The 26619-nt window shown below is 37.7% G+C and overlaps 1 protein-coding gene across 6 annotated transcripts in view; it reads right to left on the reverse strand.

Annotated features, from left to right (window-relative positions):
- The window catches only part of LOC101602880 (interleukin 1 receptor accessory protein), a 135674-nt gene that overhangs the window by 68136 nt on the left and 40919 nt on the right, over positions 1-26619 (reverse strand). For all 6 annotated transcript variants that reach the window (XM_012947903.2, XM_045149941.1, XM_045149939.1 and 3 more), the window contains one exon: positions 18512-18576. In XM_012947903.2, coding sequence (XP_012803357.2) covers positions 18512-18575 — 64 coding nt within the window. In that variant the 5' untranslated portion in view covers position 18576. The remainder of the gene's footprint in view (positions 1-18511; positions 18577-26619) is intronic.

Genomic DNA, 26619 nt, shown 5'->3' on the forward strand with positions numbered 1-26619 from the left:
AAGACTCTAAATTTGACATCACTTTGTTCTTCATGTGTAAAGTAACCATGGTAATGGCTGCAGTGCTACATGACCCTGGTAAATAACAAAGCCCAAAAGCATTTAACCAGTAACCTGGAGATTATGAATATGGTAGAATAAATAAAAGAGGGCCTAACGACATAGATTAGAGAGTAAAATGTTTTTCCACCTAATCATGAACCACCGTGTTCATATCCCCAGCACCCATGTCAATGCCAGGATGGCATGGATAGCCACCTGTAGTTCCAATGTTCAAGAGACAGAGATACAAGATTCCCGGAACATGCTTTCCAGCTACACTAGCAGAATTTGGGAGCTCTAGCTTCAGTGAGAAAACCTTGTTCATATATAAAGTGGAGAGGGATCTAGGAAGACATCTGATATTGACCTGCACCCTCTGCAAGCACACACTTAGGAGTGCACATGCATGCAAACTTGAATATATACATACAAGCATACACCACATGTGTACACATGCAAAAGTAAATAAAAAGGAATAATTTTTCTCACAATTAAATCCCATGTTTAGTAAATTCCTGGGATATAAACATGCCTCAATAAATCACTGTTGGATAAGTGAAGATTTTCTTACTGTGTTTCTTTTACAGTTATATTTAAATCACAATTGAAAAAGAATATGATGGAACTAATTTGGAGTCCTGGAGAACACAATTAGTTTGAACCAGAGACTGGTTTCTAGCAAATCGATTAGAAGATGCTGCTATCTACCTGCCTTTGAGTTCCTAGAACTCTGATAAATAGCTAAGCATTTAAATTTAGTGAAACTTCTTTAGGCACATTTGGAGATATGGATTCCTGTGGGCAAGCATCCACCACCCAGTGATATATTTACCTACATAGGCATCTCAACACAAGAGAACAGTTGGTGCTGACTTGTCTATTAACTGTACAGCATCTGACTCCAGGCTCAGTACACTGAATTTCTGCTTCTTTTGCCAATTAGACAAAACTTTTCAGATACATTATCACAGGAGATATCCATAAGAATTCTGCCTGATAAGCAGAACCAGTATCCTACTTTTCATTCTACTGATTAGGACATTGAGTCAAAGGAAAATGTCATCATAGGTGGAAGCCACAATTTTTCACTCTGCATATTAATATTATGAATTGCCATGGCATTTTTGGACTCAGGATAATTTTGGGGTTCCTATATAACTGAGGTGTATGTGTGTGTCTTTGTGTGTGTTTAACTTTTTATATATATTTGCATAGGGAAGGGAATACCAAGGTCTCTTGTTACTACAAATGAACACCCATCTGGCTTTCCATGTGTAGCTGAAACGTAGGCCAACAGGCTTTGCAAGCAAGTATGTTAAAGCACTGTGTCATCTTTCCAGTCCCAGTGTGGGTATCTGATATTGTCAGACTAGTGAGACAGGAAATACTTAGATGCCCCTCCTCTTAGGGAGATCTGCAAATTCATAATCTCCTGTTCCTCCTCCTCTTCATCCCACCTTATTGAACTATGACTGACATTCAAAGTGGTACAAATTTAATAGATACAATTTGATGAATTTGGAGTTAAGTACATAAACATGAAACTATCACAATCTTTTCCATAAACACTTCTATCACCACATCATCATTAGTGTCATTGTTTTTTACAGTTTTTTTCATAAAGATAGAAAATCTTTGCATAATACCTGCCCTGTTGGTGAAACTGTAAGTATAAAACAATCTGGTTAATGACAAAGCTGAGTAGTTCTTTAGGAGTCACTGCACCCTTTCACTGATTCCTCCTGACCTCCTCCTCCCCAGACTCTTCACTCTATTTTCGGCTTGTATGAATTTTACCAGCCCAGAAGCTTTTTTTTTTTTTCTTTTGTTTTTCGAGGCAGGGTGTCACTGTAGCCCAGGCTGACATGGAATTCACTATGGAGTCTCAGAGTGGCCTCGAACTCACAGCACTCCTCCTACCTCTGCCTCCCGAGTGCTGGGAATAAGGCATGAGCCACCACGCCTGGCCAGCCCAGAATCTTAATGGAACTAATTCCATGTAGAATTTATCTTAATTCACTCTAATGTGTTTAAGCTTATTATATTGTTTTAAGTGACAGGACTTTTTATTTACTAAAACTAACTAATGTCACATTGTATGTAAATACCATTTTTTCCTCGCTCTGGAAAACACTAGAAGAGTTCATCATAAAACCAAAAATTATGAACTGTCATCTAAACAATCAACCCCATTCTGGATATACATCCATAGTAAATAAAGTCAGGATCTTAAAGAGATGTCTGTGCTCTCTACTCTTGCTCACTACAGTGAAAACACAAACCAACTAATGTCAGTCAGTCTCTACATTTCTGATGCAATGCATCCAACCATTAAGAGTTGTTCCATAAAGCTGTGTACCAAACCCAACCTGTATTTAAACTGCTATTTCAGTACTTCTAAACAAAGTACATTTAGCAACAAAAACCACAAAGCAAAGTAAGACTGAGCATGTCTGTAATTCTGGCCCTCAGGGAGCGAAGCATGAAGACTGCAGTGAGTCTGAGCCTAGCCTGGGATACACAGGAAGTTTCATACCACCCTGAAATATAGAACAATATCATATTTCAAAGGGAAAAACATATTTACAATGGTGCAGTAACCTTAGAAAAGAGTTTGACAGTTGCTCAAAATGCTTAAGATGGAGTACATTGGCTTAGTAACTATCCGCCTGTGAATGAAACCAAGAGAAAGAGAAGGTGGTCTCCACCACAATTTATACCCTGGCTCAGCAATGTCCCTTCTCCATACAGAATTAAAAGAAATGAAAATGCATGTCTACTCTGAAGCCTTTATAAATGCACATAGGAATATGGAATATAAAACTCTCCAAATGAAAGAAATATAAATGTCTGCCAATGATGAATGGATACCAACAGATTATTATCTGTCAATAAAAAGTTATGAAAATTTCATTTATCTTGGAAACATTTCATTAGATGAAAATGTGTTAAATAAACCAATCACAAAAGTCCCATACACTATGTTTCCATTTACAGGAAATGTCCAGAATAGGCAAATCTATAGAGATAGAAATTCAATTTGTGGTTGATTAGTGCTGAGAAGAAAAAATCTGGATGAAGATTGACAGCTTATTTATGCAAAGTTTATTATGGTGAAGAATGTTCTGGAATTAGATGACACTAAAATCTATAGGATTAGCATGCTTGGTTTATTGTTTGCAATACAAGGAGTCTTTGAGAAAATACAAAATAAATGAATCCTGAGAAGGTGTAGGGAATTCCATGGTCCAACAGGAGCAAAAGAATAAAGGACTTGGGAAAGTAAGACAAGAAACTGAAACTTATTCTCTCATTTAAACAATATACTTTTATTCCTTTATGAGAGAGAGAGAGGGAGAGAGAATGGCTGCATATGCATGCCCGGGCTTCTTGCCACTGCAAACACATTCCAGGTGAATGTGATACTCTGTGCATCTGGCTCTACGTGGGTACTGGGGAATCAAACCCTGACCAGCAGTCCCTGTAAGCAAGTGCCTTTAACCACTGAGCAACATTTCCAACCCTTGGGTTTTCTTTCTTTTTTAAATTTATTTTATTTATTGGTAAGCAGATAGAAAGAGAGAGAGACAGAGAGAGAGAGAAAGGAGATACAAAGAGGGAGAATGGGTGCACCAGGGCGTCTAGCCACTGCAAACAAACTCCAGATGCATGCGCCCCCTTGTGCATCTGCTTATGTGGGTACTGGGGAATTAAACCTAGGTCCTTTGGCTTTGTAGGCAAGCATCTTAACCACTAAGTCATCTCTCCAGCCCCTTGTTTTCTTATTCACTGTCTCTTTTATGGCTAAGTAATAGAACCTTCTCAAACCTATACTTCCTTATTTGTGCAAAGGGATAATACTGTGCTTTTTCAGTGTGTTTCTGTGATTTACTATTATGATTCATGAATATAAAATAATGGGAATGTCTCTGGCACATAGTAGAAACCTAATACTACAAATGTTTGCTGCATGGAAAAATGTGGGAATGAGGATAGAAAAAAAAAAGGAAAAGTTTTCATTTGTTTAGCTCATACATAATCAATGCTACAGAAATTGAAATGTTCACAGTTGACTGAGCATGCTCTGCAATACTGATTTTGTATCTAAAAAAAGCACCAAACCAAAAATCAAACCAAACCCATCAACCACAACCACAGAAGGCTGCCAGTGATAACTCTAATACCCCAAATTAACAAATTTTGATGATGAAAAATGTGGACTTAGTGACTGCAATTTTCAAGTGTTTGTGCAGTTAGTATTAATTCTCTTGAGTTTACATACACAACAAATACACAGATTTATGATGCTAGAAACTCAATAGCAATATGTTTCCCTCGCATGGCAGCTAACTTAGTCATCTACCAACATCATTGTGTGAATACTGAAATGATCTCTGTGCAAGGAAGTTCTTAGGATGCCAACCCACAGGCAGAAACAAGAAGCCACTGTGCAAACAACGATACCAGCCGTCCTCTGCCTACCAGGACACCATTAGTCTGGAGGAGCGTTCTTCTCTGCTTCCAAATATATATACGTATATTTGTCTATATTTCTAATTTTAGACTTTATAGAATTTTAACATATTAGGATGAATAAAATTATTTTAAGGAGGAAATAACTCCAAATATAGTTCCATATTCTAGAGATAATCAGTACTAGGATTTGAGTGAGTATTCTACCAAAAGATTTCTGCATGTGTGGTGGTTTGAATGTAAAATGTCCCTCATAGTCTCACATGTTTGTGATTAAGTCTCATCCTGCATCCCCAACTGGTGGAGCCTTTGGGAGGTGCATCCCTGCGGAGAGACGTAACTGGGAATGGATCTTGGGGTGTTATAGCCCAACCTCACTTGCCACTTCTAGCTTGTTTTTCTACTTCTTCCTTTCTGATGACAAGGTGACACTGGCTGTCTGCTCTTGCTGTGTTCCCCTCACAACTGTAAGCTGAAAAATGGACCCTTTCCTTCCATTAGCTGTTTTGGGCCAGGTATTTTGTCCCAGAAAAAAGAAGGTAACTGAGATAGTATGAATACAGTATTGTGCCTGCCACATGCATGCACCGGGCTATGCTGGTAAAACAACTAGGAGGATGAAAGGGAGCTAATTGGTTGCATGTATTACCAATGGCCATGTAATAAATAATTTCATGGGAGGTAATTTCAAAGTACCAGTAACTTGAGGAGTGACACAAAAATTTCCCAAAAGATGAACAAATAATATACTGTGCATACAATCCAACCCTGGCAAACAAGTGTTACAGATTTTAAAATTTTCATTTCCGGGCTGGAGAGATGGCTCAGTGGTTAAGGTACTTGCCTACAAAGCCTAGAGATCCAAGTTCAATTCCCCAACAACCACATAAAGCCAGATGCACAAAGTGGTTTAGACATCAAGAGTTTGTTTACAGTGTCCATTCCATCTCTCTGTCTCTCTTCTCCATCTCACTCTGCTTGCTTTTTAAGGGTATTTATCAAAAACTGAATGCCATCACAACAAATATCAGTGTATATCATCTTCTTACTAAGTCTACTTTCTTACTCTATCAATGGACTTAAGCATAGTTCACCAACATATACTTACATTGTTTCCAGTGTTATCTTTTTTTAGCCACACTAAGGCATCCCAACTATGAGGGAAAGATATATATATATATTAATATATATATATATATATATATATATATATATATATATATATATTTAATTTTGGTTATTTTCTTACTGGAAGATTTATTTCAAGGTTAGATGAGGAATTCTGTTAGTATCACTAAAACAAGTGGTAAGGTATCCTCCATACAGCCTTTCCAGGCATCTTTTCAGCCACTTCATCCACTGTGTGGTCTTTTAATCACCCACGTCTGCACTAATGCAAGCCAGGTAGGATGGTTCTCATTAATATTTGCCACACTGATGAATAAAACCTGTCATCTTATTGTAACTTTTATTTTAATTTCAAATTAAAATAAAAATTACTTTAAGTGTGATGAACTTGTTTATATTCTTGTTCAACTGCTAATTTCAAATCTCTGTTTTAATAGCACTTTTGGACGAATTTCTTTGGTGTACAAAAATTCCTTTTATTATGGTCTTTAACCCTTTGACACATACATATATTTTCCTAATTTTTCATTTTCCCTGTAGCTCATATTTTGCTACTCCGCTACTCTTCCCAGTTTTTATCCTTTGTGAGTATATGCATGTGTTTGTGTGTTTATGACTGTATGTTTGTACACACATGCTACTGTGGAGGTGTGGATGTTAGAGGCTAACCTTGAGACATTGGTCCCCTCCTTTCACCTTGTTTAAGACAGAGCTTCTCTCATTTTTCTGGCAATGGGAAGGGTCACCAGCTGGCTCACAAGCTTCTACATTCTCTTGACTTTGTTGTCCATTGCTGGAAGTGCATTGGAAATACACATATGTGCTGGGGATCCAAACTGTCTAGGCACAAAGAGGAAGCACCTTTGACCTGAGCCATCACCCCAGTTCTCTTCCCATTCCTGTGTAGTCAAGTATATCAATTTATATGTTTTTTACCTTTGATGACTTATTCAGGAAGGTCTTCATCTCAATTTCACAAAAATGTTACATGTATTTGATTCATGTATGCTTAGGAACTTTTTTTCTCACATTTGAGTAATTAGTACAATTGAGAATACATTTTGACATAAACTACAAAGTAGGGAATTAATTTTATATTTACAGAAAACATCCAAATGTCCTAACATGCAAATATATCTTCTGCCACTGACTGGACATTATCCTGGGCAGCCACGAAGTAGAGCTTCTTTTGTCTTCTCAATTACTTTTTTAACATTATTTCTGCTTTCTGAGAATTCTTTACTAATTCAGAAATTCATTTCAAAACATGTTTTTAAAGTGTAACATTTCTACCTGTTTTATAGTAAAAGAGTTGCTTATAGTATCTTATTTACCATATTGTGAAAAAGTAGATCGTTATCCAATCTATTTCTTACATTATGCCATTATGAAGAGTTAATAAACTATCTGGATGGGCTGGACGATAGTTTAGTTGTTAAAGTACTTGCCTGTGAAGCCTAAGAACTCATGTTTGAATTTCCAGGTCCCACATAAGCCAGACGCATAGTGACACAAGCACACACTTTCACACATCCACACATTTGCACAAGGGGACACACGTGTCTGGGGTTTGTTTGCAGTGGCCAGAGACCCTGAGGTATCCACTCTGTCTCTCTCTCACTCTCTCTCCTTCTTTCCTTCTCTCTCCCTGTCAAATGAATAGACAAATAAATGAATACTCTATCTGGATAATATCAGGGATCTGTTCAAATCCTCCCAGTGGATTTTTCTACAATGAAGAAAATTGTAAAAATGCCATAACATGGACTGTATCCTTCCTATTCCTTCCTCTTTATCCCATACTCTTTGCTCCCAGGTTCTTCAACATTGGTAGAATTTGTTACAGACCAGAACCTCCCTTCACATGCATAACATGCAAGTACAAGCCTGCACCATTCCTCTGCCTTGCATACAGGTATCTGCTTATAATCATTTGATTCTCAATAGAATGGCAGCTTATTAAATAGAACTTTCTAACACTGGGAAAGGAAAATATTTTTATCTCATGACTCCATCAATATAATGTTCTATAGATACTATTATAAGCTACTATAAGACTTTTATAAACTCTTTTTTTGTTGTTTGTTTTTCAAGGTAGGGTCTCAATCTAGCCCAGGCTGACCTGGAATTCACTATGGAGTCTCAGGGTAACCTTGAAGTCATGGCAATCCTCCTGAGTGCTGGGATTAAAGGCATGTATCACCATGTCTGGCTCTTAAACTCTATTTACTATGTTTCTTCTGCTTCATTCCCTGAGACTATAAGCATCTCAAGGGCAGAAATCCCACCTTGTTAACCAGTACAATTAAACAGCCCTCCCTCTCTCTTCCTGCATTTTTTTTCTCAAATAAATAAAAAAATAAAATAATTTTTTTTTTAAATGAGTTTCTAAGGCGACTAAAACTGCAATTCCATCAAAAATAAAATGGAACTTGGAGTGAAACCACAATCAAATTTCAGAGCTCACACCCAATAACTGCCAAAGTCTGGCAGACAGGAATGGAACCAGCAATTTTAGAATGAAAAGAATTCTCTAGAGCCATACACTGCTGGGTACGGAAAAAGAAAAAAAAAAAAAAAAAAGAAATCTCTAAGCCACTGAGTTACAGCTAAGCACTTACGAAGTCCCTTAACATCTTGGAAGAGGAAAGAAGAGCCAATAGTAGCTGGATAAGAAAGAAAAGCCAAGGCTGCACAGTATATGGATTAGCCACAAGGAAAATCAAATGAAGAAAACCAAAGTACCCTTGCAGCATTCTGAAGCTACAGACCCCCTCTCCATATAAAAATACTGCCTTCATGCTGAGCCACCTTTCCTTAAGCCATCGGCAAATATGTTCTTGTTTAGACGTGTTTTCCTGGAATTGGGGGTATGGCTCAATACAATTCTGAGTACTAAAATTCAGATCTCCAGACCCAGCAGTTGTGCTGAGCTCCCATAATCCCATTAAGCTCACAGTCAGAATGGAGGCTAGACATTCCAGGAAGTTTATGGACCAACTAGCATTGCAAACAAGGAGAAACCGTAACTGAAATGAGTTGGAAAGTGAAGAAGAGTGACTTGGTATGACCCACACATGCTCACATACATACACTAACACACACAAAAATGTACCAAATAATTTTTTTTAATTAGAATTGCTTTCCTTTATTTTAACTTTAACTTAGAAAAACAGGCAGTCTGAATATAACTAATGTGTACTGAATGTTTTAGGAATAAATCCATCTGAAATAGTATTTAAATCATAAAAATACATGTTTTGTGCTGTTAATTTGTTGGTTACTTCCCAATATTTTCTGTCTTCAGTGATTTACAGATAGCTTCATTTGAAATATTTTGAAAATAAAGAGCTTTAACAATAAAGAATTCAGTGTTGGCACAGATAAAAATCAAATAACAATGCACGCCTTATTCCTTACTAGCTATTGTGAGCATGTGAAAGTCGATCTATTTTTCTGAGTCATGAGTTTCTCACTGGTAAACACAGACACAAACATCTCCTTTGATTGTATGGTAGTATTCAGTAATTTATAGGGTACTGTATGCTCTCTTGTTCAATTAATGTTATTTCCCATGTCTTTCTATATACACACCATATGGATATAACCCATTTATAGAATAATAAAATCAAGGAAATTTAAAGCAATGTTTAGCTTAACATGGTCTTTTATCTTTTAGTGATTAAAAATTCAATATCGCATAATGCTTCATGGCTACTATTACAGTAATCAATCATCACATCACTGTAGGTAAGAGGAATAATCTTTTGAATAACAGGATATTTACAGTAATAAACGTGAGATAAACATGACTTTGCTTTAATAAAGAAACCAGGGGAAACAATCTTGCCATCAAATGTTTTTCCCTTAAAGCTGCTAACATTTTCCTAATAGTATATATAGTTAGACGGACAGTGCTCCAACACTTCCATTAAATATTGTTCTACTCACTATTCCATGACTGACTTCAACTATTCTCCAAACAAAGCTATAGACCTCAGTAGAAGCTTAGTCCATAATCAGCTCCTCCAGCAACCCACTGGTACTAGCAAAGGCATTTACCAGCTCAGTGTCAATTGCAAAAAGCAGGAAGATTAACTCTGCTTTGAAACTAAAAACATGCATCATGGGAACAAGAGCCCTCCAGTTTCTCCTGAAGTCTCCTTGTCCTTCATGATTCCAGAGGCTGCAAAGCTCTAAGGATCCAACCATCTTCCGAATCCAAGAGGGTTGGATAACAAAGCTGGATCACTGGAGATGAGGATGGCTCTCAGAACTGGAGGTGCATTCATTCGATATAGGGAAAGGCCTATAGCATTTATGGAGTTAGCATCTGTGGTAGTTTGAATAGATGGCCTCCAATATACTCAGTATTTTATTAGTTTGTAGTTTACATCTGCAGCCACCTGGCTGGAAGCGGTGTCACTGGGAGGAACTTAAGGTGTTGTGGTGGGTTTGAGATTTCAGTAAAGTGTGCCTTGCTGGAGTTCCTGAAGTGTGCTGTGCTGTGTGGCTTTTGGTTTTCAGCTTTTGGCTTGGGTTTCTCCCTCTCTGTTTGGAAATGTGAAGGCAGGCCAGCTTCTTTTGCCATTATGGAACTTCCCCTGGATATTCAAGCTTCAATAAATCCCTTTCTCCATAACTGTGCCTGGTCTGGAAGTTCATCTCAGCGAACCTGAAGCTGTCGGCTTCAGCATCCTCCCAACAGTTTATTATGTGAAGGGGAAGAAATAAGAGCTGGGGAGATGGCTCAGTGAGGAAAGTGCGTGGCATGCCAGTATGCAGATTTGAATTGGAATTACCAGAACTCATACAAAAACAAATGTAGCTGTGGATGTCTGTAATTCCAGTGTTACTACTGAAACTTGCATGCCAGATAGCGCTTTGAAAACAGAGGAGAACAAGAGACTCTACCCCAATCAAGGTAGAAGATGAAGGCCGACACTGAAGGCTGTCCTCTGGTTTCCACACATGTGCCATGATGTACACACACACAAAGAATATTAACAAAATCTAGGAAAAAATAAGTGCTCACAGAAAAAAGAAATCACCTGATGCAAGTAATGATTCTGTAATTTGAAAAACTTTACAGCTAGATTTATATCACTCCAGAAAATACCGTGGGGAAGACTGGCCTTGTATCTTTATTTATTTTCCATATAGTGCTGCCTCTTGCTAAGTATGGTTCTCTATCTGTTCCTTTCCTTTCTTCTTCAAACCCCTTGTCCTCTTCTTCTTTTCATTTTCCTTTGCCTTGAGTAGACAATGAAGAATATTACAGAAACACTTAAAACCAAATCCTGGATTTCAAAACATCTTGTATAAGAGAAATTCAATTCTACAAGAGTTCAGAGGAATCAAGAATACAAAGAAAATTAATAGAAATTAGAAGAGTGAAATTAATGTTTTCACTCAGGGAAAACAAAACCCAGTTCATTAATCAACATTTAGACAGTCTAAAGTCCCAGAGAATTAAAGATGGACCTTCCAGGTTCACCTTCTCCTAAAGCTAGTCAGTTTGTTGGCTCTAAACCTCACACAGTCTGTGGCAAGAAAAACAGGACATAGGTAATAATGACCTTGGGGCTGCAAAGATTGCTTAATGGTTAAGATGTTTGCCTGCAAAGCCAAAGAACCCAGGTTCAATTCCCAAGACTATATATATATATATATATATATATATATATATATATATATCTGTATATATATCTACATATGTCTCTCTCACTCTCAAATAAATAAACATAAAATAATGATCAAGAATGGTTAGGATATACTGGGGATAATTATTTGTATGTATGTATTGCTTTAAAATGTAACAAAGTTTTATTTCAACTTGCTTGTTCTCCAACTGGGAATCAAAACTGCACTATGACAATTTAACAAAGGATGATATTTATATATAAATGTAACCAGGGACTGATGGAAACAAAGGCTGTCTGTTTCTGTACCTAGAATAACTACAATTAAGAAGTAAGTTCTGGGGCTGGAAAGATGGCTTAGCAGTTAAGGCACTTGCCTATAAAACCTAATGACCAGGGTTCAATTCTCCATGTAATGTCAAGTGAACAAAGTGGCACATGCATCTGGTGTTCATTTGCAGCAGAAGGCAGCCCTGGTGCACCCTTTCTTTCTGTTTCTCTTCCATCTTCTCTGCTTGCAAATAAATAAATAATGTTGTTTCAAAAAGAAGTAGGTTTTGCACTTTCATAGAGGAAGCTAATATATACACCTGGTCCTGGCAGGGAGTAGCAAGCTCAACGCTGAGAGGGCCCACATTACAAAGACCCATTACAACGCTAAGTGAAAATGACAATCAGCAGTACCTTGGTGTATATATTTACATTAAATGATCCTTCCTATCTATCTCAAAGAGTAATTCAAAACATATGACAGAATCTCAGAAGAGACAAGGCTCTTTAGTAAACCCTTCCAAAAGACTGTTTTGTACTATCACAGCAAATATTTTGTTCCCATCATAGAAAGAGAAATGAAATTCATGAAAACTACAGAACTGAGTAACCCTAGGCTGTTGAGGGTGTGGCAACTTTATCTCCCTTGCTCATTTTCTCAGTCATCTTCTATCTTCAGTCTTCCTGTCACCTCACAGTCAGGGAAAGAAAAACGCAAGGCAATTCTGAATGCCTAAACAACAGACCCTTGAATTTATTGGCTGAGGTTCCATAATTTTTTTAATGTAATCTGTCTCTAAAAAACAAACAAGGGATGGTAGGATCCAGTGGATTTTAAAGCACAAGCGTCATGCTATTATCTTAAGTAAAAACATATTTTATTTTCCAGAAAGTTAACCAACAAAACAGGAAAGAAAAAATTAAAGCAGTGAAAGGAAAATAAGCAGGGGCTGGCCTGGCAGTGAGTTGCCGCTAAAGAGAAAAATCTGTGTCTCCAAAGCTGACCACAATAAAGCACAAATATTGGACAAGGAGGAGAGGAGGCAGGAGCAATGGGGATTGAAAAGGAAGCATAAATTCTTACAAACCAAGGTTTCTCTCCTCTAACCATATGCAGTCATGGATTCCCTCCAAGAATTCTGGTTTAGCTATCATAGCGACATGAGAGAATAATCAGGTCATTTTTCTAAACATAGAATTATCACTGTGACACAAGAAGCTGTTTATTTGCAAAGTCAGCAATAAACTGCAGTACTCAATTCTCTTCTCAATCAGGCTACATAATACACACCCATGGGAAATAAAACTTACTTAAAAATAAACTTTAGTGTGTCGTGAATACAAGTTCAGCTTGGGAAAAAAAGAAAGAAAGAAAGAAAAAAGAAAGAAAGAAAGAAAGAAAGAAAGAAAGAAAGAAAGAAAGAAAGAAAGAAAGAAAGAAAGAGAACTTGTTCCCAGAAGCAGCATTTAAAGGATAATAGTGTGACATTCTGTGACTTCAATGACCTTTAGGACTAAGAATAAAATAACATGATGGTCTTCATACATTCTCCAAATGTTTGGACTAAATTGCATGTAAATGAAGAGTGTTCAGTATGACCAGCCATGGGCAACAGACACAGGACTTAATGTCACAAGTATATCTGGGTGTGGAATGTTTCAAAAAGCACATTCAAACAAAATGAGGCCATGAAAGCTGGCAACAAATTGAATTCTTATAAAAAACTGAAAGAACCGTTACATAGCATTAAAAGTATTATGTGTCCTTGGGAAAAAAAAGACAGAATATTCTTAAAGTACTCTATCTAATTACATCAAATACATTAAACACAAGTATTGTCTTTTCCTTCAGTGACAGTCAACCACAGCCTGGTCCCAGTCTTCCATTTCTGCTTTTTTATTCCTTTTGACAGCACCTCATAGAATAGATTCCCAAGCTGGCCTCTAATTCATTATGAAGTGAAGATGACCTTGAACTTCTTATCCTCTTGCCTCTACCATCAACTGTTAGGATTTCTAACCATGCCCAGTGTACATTGTGCTGGGAATCCAGACTTTGCACAAGCTAGGCCAGCACACAACCCCAACCCATCAGCTTGGCTTTCCCATGTCTTTATACTATGCTGTCATTTGCTCTGTACTATCCTATTTCTTTTTTTGAGGTAGGGTTTCACTTTAGCCCAAACTGATCTGGAATTCACTATGTAGTCTCAGAAGACCTTGAACTCACAGTGATCTTCCTACCTCTGCCTCCTGAGTGCTGGGATTAAAGGCATGTACCACCATGTCCACCTGCACTGATCTACTCTAAATAAGTTGTTTATTTTCTCCTGGGAAAAGAGTACTTACTCTTTGGCTAAAAGGCGTTTCCTGGTGCCTCCCAAAGGATTAATGTCTTCTCTACACTCTCCTGGTATCCTATTTGGATCTCCATTTCTCACCTTCTTTCAGATTTTACTGCTGGACACCTAAAATAAGACCCCTCCATTTTCACACTAGATTCTACAATGTAAATGCTCAATAAAGTAAAATCATTGTTAAAATTAGAGGCTAAGTAATTAAATAAGAAAATATGTATCACTGCATGTCTGCCATATATAGAATTCTAATAAAAATAAGAAAAGGGGCTACAGGAATCACTCAACAGTTAAATGTGCTTATTTGCAATGATTGATGCCCAAGGTTATATTTCCCAGTGCCCATGTAAAGCCAGATACATCAAGTGCTGCATGCTTCTAGAGTTCATTTGCAGTAGCAGGAGGCCCTGGTGTGCCTATTCCTCCTTTCTCGATTTCATTCATTTTCTCTCTCTCTTTCTCCTTGTTTATTTTGTGTTGAATGATTCATATCCTTTAAATTAATACAAAAAAGAATGATGAGATATGCTCCCAGAAGTAGCATTTTAAAGAGCAACATAGTAAAATCCCATGACCCTAATGACCTTTGGGCCTAAAAATTCATCAAATGGTATCCTATCCATCTACCCACTGTGACACTCACAAAAACATAATGAAAGGAAACGTGACTTCCATGAGGATAACAACATCCTAGAATGGTATGTGATATGAAGAGAAAAACAGTGTTTGGAGTTACAAGAGCCTTCAAACCACAGCTCAATCAGGCAGGCCATGAGCCTCAGGTAGTTCAGCCATCTCCTTGGCTCTTTATTTCCTAGACTTTTAGAGCCTTTAGGACCTCCATCTATGATATGTGTATGAAAGTGAACCCTGGACTTGCACCATAGTTAGCTGTATTTTGACTGAAGTAAAGATACATAATCAAATGTCTTATATGCATATACATTTGGGGGAGATAATGCATTGCCTATCCTTTAATTTGAGAGATGTGAGGAATACTTCTGATATGGGCATATTTTCCAAGTTCATCATACTGGATTTGGTGCCACTTTGACTATCTCTCCAACCTGGAGTCAAAGGATCTAGATATTTATCTCTATTTTGAAGGCAGCTTTAATGTTAAGTTGAAATTTGTAAAGTAAACCTAAAGAGAATGATGAGTTGAAATTTTCCTTTTGAATTCTTGCAAGAAGACACTTCTTTCAGTTACAAGTTGAAGTGCTAAAAACTATTACAAACACAAAAGAGAGTATTGAGGTCTGAAATTAGAACTATGGTTATTTTACTCCTGAAGAAAATGTCTTGAGGGAAGAAAAAGGATGCAAAGACATGCCTTAACTAGACAGTACACAAACCTACTCCAATGCACTTCCTCAACATTTACTAAATGATTCCTTCACAATAATGTCCCTTGCACCCAACCTTCCTTCTAAATCATTTACAGTCTAGTAGACCCCAAGGGAACCATATTTAGTAAAAATAACATGAGTCTTTGAAGTAGAAAAGGAGCTGAAATCACAGTTGTGTCAAGTATTAATTATGTCGCACTGAATAATTCACTTAACCACATGGGTCCAAAGTGTTAAACTTGAAAATTACATGTGACAACAGCCATGACTTGGGTATAAGAATAAAGTGACCTATAGTATGCAAATTACAAGCTGACTTTAAACAAAGAGAATCCTATTACTATTAAAGGTACCATATTTTAATTGTATTATCATTGTTATAATTCTTCAAGCTTTAATTCCTTAGAAGTAAATGATACTGGCTCAGTACTATTATCATTAATTTGTTGTTACTATTATCATTTATTGTTATTATTATACTTGCTTTTATCACCATCTGAGATGAAGATGTCACTTGTCCATTCCTGAAGGGATAAGGAAATCATAAGCCTGCTATAAAAAGATCATGTTCTAAGAACAGAATTTTGTACTTTGAAGGGCAGTTCATTGTACATGAACCTCACTGTATGATAGTAAATTCATTACTTCTTGTGATTTCTTGTTTATACATTTGAAGCTTCTATTAAAAGAAGAGTTCAAGAAATGGACCCAGAACTGTCACTCTCTTATTAATGTGATAAGAATGTAGCTTGATCTAAAGGCCTTGGGAGAGTTTTGCTTTGCCCATTTTATCAGTGTGTGCTTCCACTAAGATGGGTACCTGAAGCACAGCCTCATGGAGGATTAACAAGACTGCCAGAATCTCCATCACTGTGAAAGGTGATACCTTCATGCAAAGAGGTTGATTGGTCCCTCATGATCTGCAACAATCTCTTTTTATCCCCAGAGCCAGTTGCCCCTTTCATTTTTTGTCAACAACACTTCCTTTTTGTTCCTTTCCCTCCAATGAGGAAGTGAGGCTCTGACAGACACAATACACCTCTTCATGAGGAAGGCATGAGTATGTGCCAGATGGGCCGAGGACATTACAACATGTTTCCTGCTCCCATGGTGACTCAATGGGAGTGGTATGAGAACTCATCTTATTCAAGAATTCAGCTTCCCCTGGCAGAATTATGAGTCACAGTTCCTGGGTAGAAAGCAAAGTCTTTACCATCAGCATCTGGGGGAGAGGGACCCTTGCATGAATATAGTAAAGGTCATCTGGAGAAACAGTATGGTCAGACCACTGGGCTGTCATCAGCCCACACCAACCTCTGGAACTCCTTGATCATCAACAACAGTAACAAGGCCAAACCTCCCTTTAACTTCCATGTGAGATACATAAATATAACATGACCACTTCTCCCTTTTACTTCCAGCTGAGATCCATAAACTAAATAGTGAATTATTAATATCGATTTAAACACTTCCTATATAACTCTGGTCAGTTTGAGAAAAGGGACAGTGAAAGAACAGTTACCCATTTATCATATATGTATACTTTATCTTCATGCGTCACTGATTCCAAGTGTTTGGAGAAAAAAATTAAATGATCAGTCTATGTCCTCAGCTAGTTTAAAATCAGAGAGAAAGGAATAACAAAGCAAAAGATGAGGCAGGGAAGAAAGGGAGGAAGGAAGAAAGTAAAGAATGGTAAGGAGAAAAATAAAGAAAAGTAGGGAGGGACTGAGGGAGTAAAGCAGGAAGGGAAGGAGGGTGGGGTTGCAGGAGGATAAGATGTCAGAAGAAAAGTCGAAAAGGAAACAGTCGATACAATTTCAGCAAATGATGAGAAATATGAAGAAAAATATAGTCCGATAAAGGGACTGTCATCAACAGGGGCTATTTTAGTTAAAATGGTCAAGGAAGGCCTCTGTGAGCAGGTAACATTTAAACATAGTGCTAAAATAAAAATAGGTTATAATCAGGGGTTGTACTCGGTATACCTAAAAGTTACTCCTAATCAAATGCAATAGGCACCTGATCAACCAGGCTTAATACTAGTACATTAGGGTCTCCCAGCTGTGAACAAGCATATCCCAGCTAAACAGCAGCCCTGGTTTCCACTGTGAAATCCCAAAGGGCCAAGAAGTTGAGATGTTATCTCTACTTTCAGCTACATTCTGTCCTAGTTATACCCCCTCTTTCAAGCTATTTTTGGTACCTAATACAATGCTCTAAGTAGAGTATGAAAGCTAAAATGCACAAATGCACCCAGAAAAGATGATCAGGATGGCAGGGTGGCTGAAATCCATGTCCCAGGAAAGTAGTTGAGGGGCTATATAGCAGAACACAGAGGTTATGGTTACACAATTGCTGATTTAACACTTCCCAAGGCTTTTCACGTACAATAGATATTAAAACAATTTTAAACAAAGCATGGTTCACAGCATTCCCAAGAATTGTATGTGGTATCTTTATTAAAACATGGTTCTCTAGGTACAATGTTTTAAAATTGAATAACTTGCACTTTAAGTCCTTTCTGTTTCAAGCATGCAACTTCATGAAAGAAATGACAAAAATACCTTCAGTCTTATGTACAAAATTAAGTTCTAAAAATGTGACCAGTCAAAAATAATAAGCTTCAACTAAGTCACCACTAGTTACAGGTACGAGAGGATAACTCTGAACAACCATTTACAGATGAAAGGAGGCATCAAATGATGTCTGTTTTGAATATCCAACCCCTTCCACTTCTGAATTTCTCATATGTGGAACTGTTGTCTCTAAGTCTTGTTAATGAATCTCAGGAAATCTATTTGTTGATTCCTCTTTTAAAGTCTCATCCAAAGAAAGAAGTCTTCAGAAAAGTCTTTGTCCCCTAGGCAGTACCACTTTGAGAGAAACCCATCATATTTGTTTTAAGGGGCACAATGAACTGAGTGCTTCTCCAGTGTTGGTTTGGGAAACAGATCATGCTATACCAAGAGAGTGAGAGTAAGGGAAAGAAGAAGTATGCTCACTGAGTAGGATTTGGGTGTGTTTTTCATATATATGTGTGTGTGTGTGTATATATACACACACACACACACACACACACACACACACACATATGACACATTGTCTCCTCCCTGGCACCAAGTCCTATGATTTCTTCAGATTTATGACAAAAGGAAGTAAATATCACATTCTTTGAAATTCATTTTCAGAAAGAATGTACATATTATCCTGTACAAAACTAACTTTTATTAGGTTGCCAGAAGCTTACCTGAAGCATGACTCAGCTGGATCCCATAGAAGTAGAGGCTCATTAGGCACCACAGAAGTCCCATCCTGTTGACAGAAGTGCAAAGGTAAGGTAAAGCACTTGTTACCTGAAGTACTTAAATAATCACTCTATATACATGTTGACTACAGACCAATAATTGTACCCAGAGTGCTACAGTCACAGCTTTTGTTGCCAGAACCAACCAGTACAATCAGTTAGTGTGATGGCATCATTTGCCTTTGAATCCCCAAATTATATAGAGATAAAGAAACCCAAACAGGTTGAAATAACCTGAGACCCTCTGGCTAAAAAGCCATGGTCCATTTCCAGCAGGCAGGCACCAGACCACTCTGTTAATCACTTAACTCCCTACATAAAAACTGTTCACTAGATTTTTTTTTTTTTTTGACCCAGAGTCACATTTCTGGCAGATGAATTTGACCTTCTCATCCTTTTTCTAGTTCTCTGCTCTGTTCCCAGTGGGGAGTAGGTTATGATACAGGTACTTTCCCATCTTAGTGATGAATAGTAGGTCCAGATATCCTTGATTCAGACATGCTCTGTAGTCCACCTCACTATGAATTTATATTAACGAGAAACATACAAAGTTCATACCCTGCTGCTGTTGCTGTTCCACTGAGGAGACAAATGACAAGGCAGGAGTCCAATGTCTGTGACGTTTAGCTTTCCTGTTGATAACCAGCCAGAACTGCCAACTAGCAGGACCATGCACACACATTTTGTTTTCTCACCTTTAATGCAAAAGACCTAGAGATTTAAGAACTCTGTGAAATAGTTCTTTTCCTACTACCCTGGACCCAACAGGCCACTGGGAAAATCTCTATAAACTTATAAGTACTGAGATTTGGAGATAACTCAGAAATCACATGCTTAACAACATTTCTGCCTTCTGATTTGGAGATTGTATCTACGAAAGTGTGCTTACAGAGGTTTTGGAAACTTGTCCAGATCATACTTCTAGAACATTACAGAGATGGGATTTATACCCAAGGCAGACAGAAAATAGTCTATCCTTTAAAATAGCTCAAGTCATAAGTTGTGCAAACACAGCGGACAACCAGCTTAAAATGGCCAAAATTTTTAGACAGTGTGACCATATAGCACCTTACATGTACTACATGGGAATAAAAACTATAAATTGATACTGGTCAAGCAACCCAGGCTATATCCGTCCTCTCACTGCACAATGTAAGAGTCCCAGTTCTGTCCTCTGGTTTACCACACACAACCAAAAGTCCCTGTTTGTTTTTACCCTTCTTTTAGCCTAGCTGTGCAAATACCACAGGTTACTTTATTGTGTCACAGGAAACTTTCATCTCAGAGAGTAAAGGTCTTTTCTTACCACAACAAAACCAGTGCCTTCTAATCCTAAAACCATTACCTCAGGAAAACCTAGCTTTCTCTGTCAGTCACACTTGATAAATAACGCATACAGTGAAAGCAGAAGATACAGCTCAGGGGTAGAGTCCTTTCTTGGCACATGAAATACCCAGCACTTGATTATCAGCGCTACCACTCCACACAAAGTGTTCAGCATTTTCAGTTTATAGGACACTATAAAATAACTGCAGGAGCCTGTAGCAAGCAGGATATTGGGCCTTTCATGAACACTTCTCTGTTGTAAATCAACTCCATGCAAACCACCTTTATATCATCAAGAATATATGAAACACACATATGAAGAGGTCCTTAAGAAACAACTAAGATACATCAAAGTATAGCAGCAAGCAGAATCTAGTAAGGACTTGAAATGCACAACAACAACAACAACAAAAAAAAAAAGGAAACTACAATACAAAATAAAGAATTACAAAAGTGAGGAAAAGATACAAGACTGTTTTAGCCAAGGCCGAGTCTCAGAAAATTAACTGTAAGAAGTACTTTCAAACTGAACAAGTTCTAGTTTTGTAACTGGTAATCAAAGCAGAAGGACAATATGGAAAAAAGAAACTCTTGGTCTGAGGATGTGGCTCACAAACATGAGGACCTGAGTTTGGATGCTCAGAACGTACATGAAACCCAATGTGGAAGTATGTATCTGTATGTAACCCTAATAGACCTACGGTGAGATGGGAAATGGAGACAGGCAAGTCCCTAGATACACTTGAGGACCGGTACCCATCATCATCCTCAAGCATACACACGTACACAGACACACACACACGTGCTAAAATAAGAAGAAACTCTTAGTGAGGAATAATGTTTAGAGATAAGAAAAAATGGGATATCAGGAAATAAACCATAAATAATTCATTTTGCTCAAATACAGAATATTAGGAGGTTTTGTGTGAAAGCAGAGACAGGACAAGAATATGGCAAGGGTGTGAAAAGCAGAATTAAGGACATGGATGGATTTAGCATACATAGCAAATGAGGAATCATTGAAGATTTCTGATTGGATGACTGAGGCAATCATCAACTTATGTCTTACACAGGTGGCTCTGCCAGGAATGAATGGGAAAAACTGCTACTGAATTTTTTCCTCAACATCATTTTGGACCCTGAGTCTATCAATATATGAATCACTATCCTCCAAAAGTTGTGTCATTTACACACTTGGTCAGCATGCAACCTATGTCCTCATCCAAATCATTAAGAAAATTAATTCATAATTCTACATTTATCTTTGTCAGCAAAAACAACTAAATATTTCATTGCAGATTCAAGGCATGGTAATTTTGACCCGACTACTCAGCTATATTAAAGTACTCTGACCTCCCAAATTGCTTTTGGCTATTAACACATACACACACACACACACACACACACACCCTGTATTTTCCCAATGTGCCTGTTTATAAGCTACAGAATTCCTACAGCAGCCCATAGAAGGTGTTCTAATTAGTGTGATTGAGGACCTTAATTGATATTCCCAAGAGTACCTGGACTGTGCAGGAATCAGCAAAGTCAGGTCACCAAGGTAGAGCTAATCTAACCACAGCCTTCATACAAACACAAACTCAGGGACAGTTCTGCCCTCCTATGAATGAAAATCAAGCATACTGAACAGAAATAGGATTTTGCTGGCTGGTTTTGACAGACTAAAGACACAAACGTTAATGGGAGGCGTCTAGCTGAATCCCCTTGGAAAACACTGGCTTTGCATGATATCTTGCATTCAGTCTTAGGATTTTATTATTCAAAAAAAAAAGTAATATACTTTTTGGTTCTTGTTTCTTAGAGTGAGGGGGTATTGGAACAAAGATGGGGAAATGTGTAGAAAGCAGAGGAGACTGCCAGATTTGACATGGGCTTGCAGTATCTGCATTACATACTGTTCAGCAGAGCTTTGTGATGGTGTCTATCAGCATCTGCTCTGGCTTCAAAGACTGAGACATACATGTAACAAACTCCCAGAACTCCATTCCTGAGTTATCACACTAGTATCATTTTCATGGTTGACATTTAAGACCGGGTTTTAATGCCATTGTAATACTACCTAACATGAAATTGGATACATATATCATCCAGCAAGAAATTCCATGTGCTTTATTCTATGTAATTAACAAAATACATGAATGGTTATATTAGTTACTTTCTTGAAATACCTGACCAAAAGGAACTGAGGAAAGAGAAGGATTTATTTTGGCTTATATTTCAGGAGTTAGAGTCCATCAAGGCAGGGGAGGCATGGCAGGAGTGGAAAGCTAGTCATCACATCTTCAGGCAGGAAGGAGACTGAACAGAAAGTAGGGCCAGGATACTAAATATCAAGACCCACAAGCAGTGATCTACTTCCTCCCACAAGCCTCCATTTCCCAAAGGTTCTACAACCTTGCAAAAATATCAACACAGGCTAGGTATAAGTGTTCAGATACCTGAGCTTGGTTGGGGGTCATTTCACATGAAAACCACCACAAGGGTAAGTAACTTGTGCTCACTACTTTCATAGCTCTCCCCATACAGGAAACATTCTATTGCCTGTACTCTCTAGGCCTAATAAGCTTAGGGATCTCAGGAGCTCTGAGTCACCCTAAGGTGGCTTCTCTCACCTGCATTTGCTGCCTCAAGCCTGCTATTCTATTTGAATGGTGGTTTGCTCAGCCTCCCTTCTGTACAACAATACTTCCCCAGGCCACAGTGAAGAGACTCTTCAAGCTTTCTGACTTCATGTATAGCTTCACACTCATGGTAAAGCCATTCCCAAAAGCCCACCCCACTAGTTGGATCTTATATCTCAGCCTGATACTTCTTAGCTCTCTTTCCCAGAAGTCTCACTCTGTCCCTGGAAGGTCTTCATCTAAGCTGGACAATCATCCTAAAACCATGAAGTTACTCACACGTCCTTCATTTCTGCCACTGGTGACATGCCATATATATATATATATATATATATATATATATATATATATATATATATATATTTGTTATACATTGTCCACTGAAAACTTGTCCATTAACATCAAAGTACAAGCTGTAGATCACATCCCAATATACGATGAACCCTAGTACCAACCACTGCCTTGAGTAATTGGCTATCATGAGCCCATCTATAGTTTTCCTTTTCCCTTCTCTAAGTTACTAATAAAGCTTGAGTATCTTCTGCATTAACTACCCAAGAGATGACAAATAAACCCTTGATGGAGGTAGAGCAGGTTATTCATTATCTCACTTTATAGAAAAGGCAGAAAGGTTAAAAAAAATAGTATTTGTTAGGAAGTCAAATTGCTTTTATTATCACTACTTTATCTAGTTATTGTTTTACCAGACCATGAGAAGAAGCTTGTGTAGACTACTTCAGAATCCAATATTTATCAATTAGCAAACATTTAGGCAAACTGACATGAATGGCACTAATTTTGGGTAAAATAAAGGAACTGTGCTCTACCCTGACATTCTAGTGAATGTGACCATAGAGCAAGAGAATGAAGGAAGGGGAAGCTTTGTGGAAACTCTAAAATGCTACTACCTGCCTAATCTTTCCAAGTGTACACAGGACATTCACCAAGATAAGTCCCATCATGTGCTCTGAATCAAACCACAACAAATATAAAAGAACTGAGACTATAATCATCTGTAACCATAGGATTCAACCATACATCAAATCATAAAGTTAAGAGGAAAATCTTCAAAAATAAGGAATATAGTTCCAAATGACCCATGGGTCCAAAAAAAAAAAAAAAAACCCAAAGGGGAAAGAGGAACTATTTTGGACTTGAGAAAAATGAAAATATAATGTATCAAATGTGTGCTTGGAAGATAATGTATTGCATCAGGCTTCTGTTAGAAAGGCTGTTATAAATTCATTCTCTAATATTCTAACTTAAGGACCCAGAAAAAGCAGAATAAACCAAGTAAAAGGAAGAAAAACATAACTAAAGAGATCAATGAAACTTATTTTATTTTATTGCCTGGAGAGAGACAGGGAGAGAGAGAGAGAGAGAGAGAGAGAGAGAGGGGGAGGGAGGGAGAGAGATGTGGAGATAATGGGTGTGCCAGGGCCTCCTACCACTGCAAACCAACTCCAGATGCATGCACCCCTTTGTGTATGTGGCTTTATGGGGGTACTAGGGAATCAAAGTTGGGTCCCTAGACTTTGCAGGCAAATGCATCAACCACTGGACCATCTATCTAGTCTTAGAACAAAGAATTTTAAAGTAGGAAAAAATAAATTAAAAATAGGCTCTTTAAAACAATAATGGGGCCAGGCATGGTGGTGCATACCTTTAATCCCAGCACTTGGGAGGCAGAGGTAGGAGGATCGCCATAATTTCAAGGTCACCTTGAGAATACAGAGTGAATTTTAGGTCATCCTGTGCTAGAGGGAGACCCTACCTCAAAATAATAATAATAATAATGAAACTGATATTATCTCTAGATAGGTAAAGAAAGGGGAGAAAACACATAGACATAGCATAATTGAAAGAGAACACATGAATACTAACAACAGAGGCATGAATATAATAATGTGACTCTACAAATCCAGGAAATATTTCTTTTAAAACTTAGATGAAATAGATTAATACCTCAAAAACTGAAAGACACCAACACTGAACTAAAATTCAATGGACTGCCTGACCAGTCCTCTGACAAACAATGCTGCCTGGAGGCCACCTACATTTCAGCCTTGTTAATTAGTAAGCAGAGAGTCAGTTGTGACACACTGCCCTTGAACTTCTGACTCACAGAACCTGTACGATAATTACTGGGTGCTGCTGCTTGTGTGTTTGTTTGAGACTAGGGTCTTTCATGTAGCTGAAACTAGTCTCAAATCCAGGATCCTCCTGCACCTGCTTCCTAAATGCTGGGATTACAGCTTTGCAACACCACCACACTAGGCTTCATGATTGTTAACATGACTTTTTAGTATTTTATAACAAAATTTATAGTAAATAATTATAATAATATGTGACATATATCTATGCATTAGAAGACTCAACATTGAGAATATGTTAATTTTCCTCAAACTAACCTGCGGATTGAGTTAATTTCAATCAGAATCCCTGAAAGATAGATTTAGATACAGATGAGCTAATTCTAATGTATACAGAATGGGAAAAGCTCAAAGATAAGAAATACTTGTTTGTAACTAGGAAGAATTATACTGCATACAGCCTGGTTTTAAAGTCTTTTGTAGAAAAATAAAATCCTCCGTGTTGAGATGGCTTTGAGGTTAAGGCATTTGCCTATGAGGCCTAAGGGCCCAGGTCTGATTCTCCAGTATCCAAATAAGCTAGATGCACAGGGTGGCACATGAGTCTGGAGTTTGTTTGCAGTGGGTAGAAGCTGGTGTGTCCATTGTCTTCCTCCCCCCTCATTCTTTTTCTCTGACTTTTTCTCTCTCCCAAATAAATAAATAAAATTTAAAAATCAAACTCTAACAAAAATAAAAGGAAGAAAACAAACACATAAGGAGATGTCTAAAATTAATACCATTAGGGGAATGTGAATTAAACCAAATGAAATACCATCTCACACCTGTCAAAATAACAAGGTGGGGGAACATAAACTAAGTTCTGAAAAAGATACACACAACCGGAGATTCCATACTGTAGGAACAGTTGATGGTTTCGATTCTGCAACACAATTCAGAAGTTCTTACAAAGCGTAGCCATCTCAACTCAGTCTTTTTCACCAAAAGAAATAAAACTGTTGTTCACATAAAAAGCTGTATAAGGTTATTTGCAGACATTCTACTATCAACTGCTCTATGCCAGAAACAAATGCATCAAGAAGCTCTAGAGCATATGAAAAGAAGAATACTTATCAGCAAGTTTGGCAATGAATTTGTATATTATATGTTCATAAGCAATCTGGGTAAACCTCAAAGGCACTTTTATATATGAAAGACACCAGTCTGAATAGGCAACCTACTTCATGATTGCCTTTAAGTGAGATTCTCACCATAGGCAGACCTGGTATGAAAGGGAGTAGACCTTGGTAGCCAGGGTACAGAAAGAGCGGGTCTGCAAAGGAAGAATAGAAGGAGCACGGAAAGGGCATAAACCACAGGCATATCCTGGTTGTGGCAGTGGTTTTCTAACTCAGAACCTGAGTCAAGACTGTAAGAGCCACAGGGTGGAAATGTGTATCCTTAGACAGTGCCACACACTGAAACTTACTGGTATATTCAAGACCCCATGGTGAATACCAACAACCCCACTGAAGAACATCTTTGGTGGAATGGGGACCAGAGAGAGGCCAGAAAACATATAACCCAATGGGAATATGATCAATATGCAGTATGTTCATACTATAAAGTACCTAATAATAAAAATAAATTATTATTTTTAAATCCATGGAACTCTGCTTCAAAAAAAGGCCAAGTTTATTGTCTGCTACATAAAATATATTTCAAGTGGTTATAATTTATATTTTTAAAGACCTGAATAAATTGTCAAGCCTTTTAGGCAACCTAAATAAATGAAAGTTGTTTTAACCTAAATATGTTGGCTTCTATTTTCAATATTGACTTTAAAAATAGCAGTATGTCATTAAGCACTGAATGTTCCAGAAAAGTCTCTCAGTGCAAGCAAAGAGAGACAGAGATCAATGGACTGTCCCAACTTCCAGCTTATCAAACCAGTGCTGCTAACCTTTACTGATGACAGAGCAAAGTTCACCCCAGAACACGTTGCCTCACTCCT

Source organism: Jaculus jaculus, chromosome 5 (assembly GCF_020740685.1).
Source record: "Jaculus jaculus isolate mJacJac1 chromosome 5, mJacJac1.mat.Y.cur, whole genome shotgun sequence".
NCBI lineage: Eukaryota > Metazoa > Chordata > Mammalia > Rodentia > Dipodidae > Jaculus > Jaculus jaculus.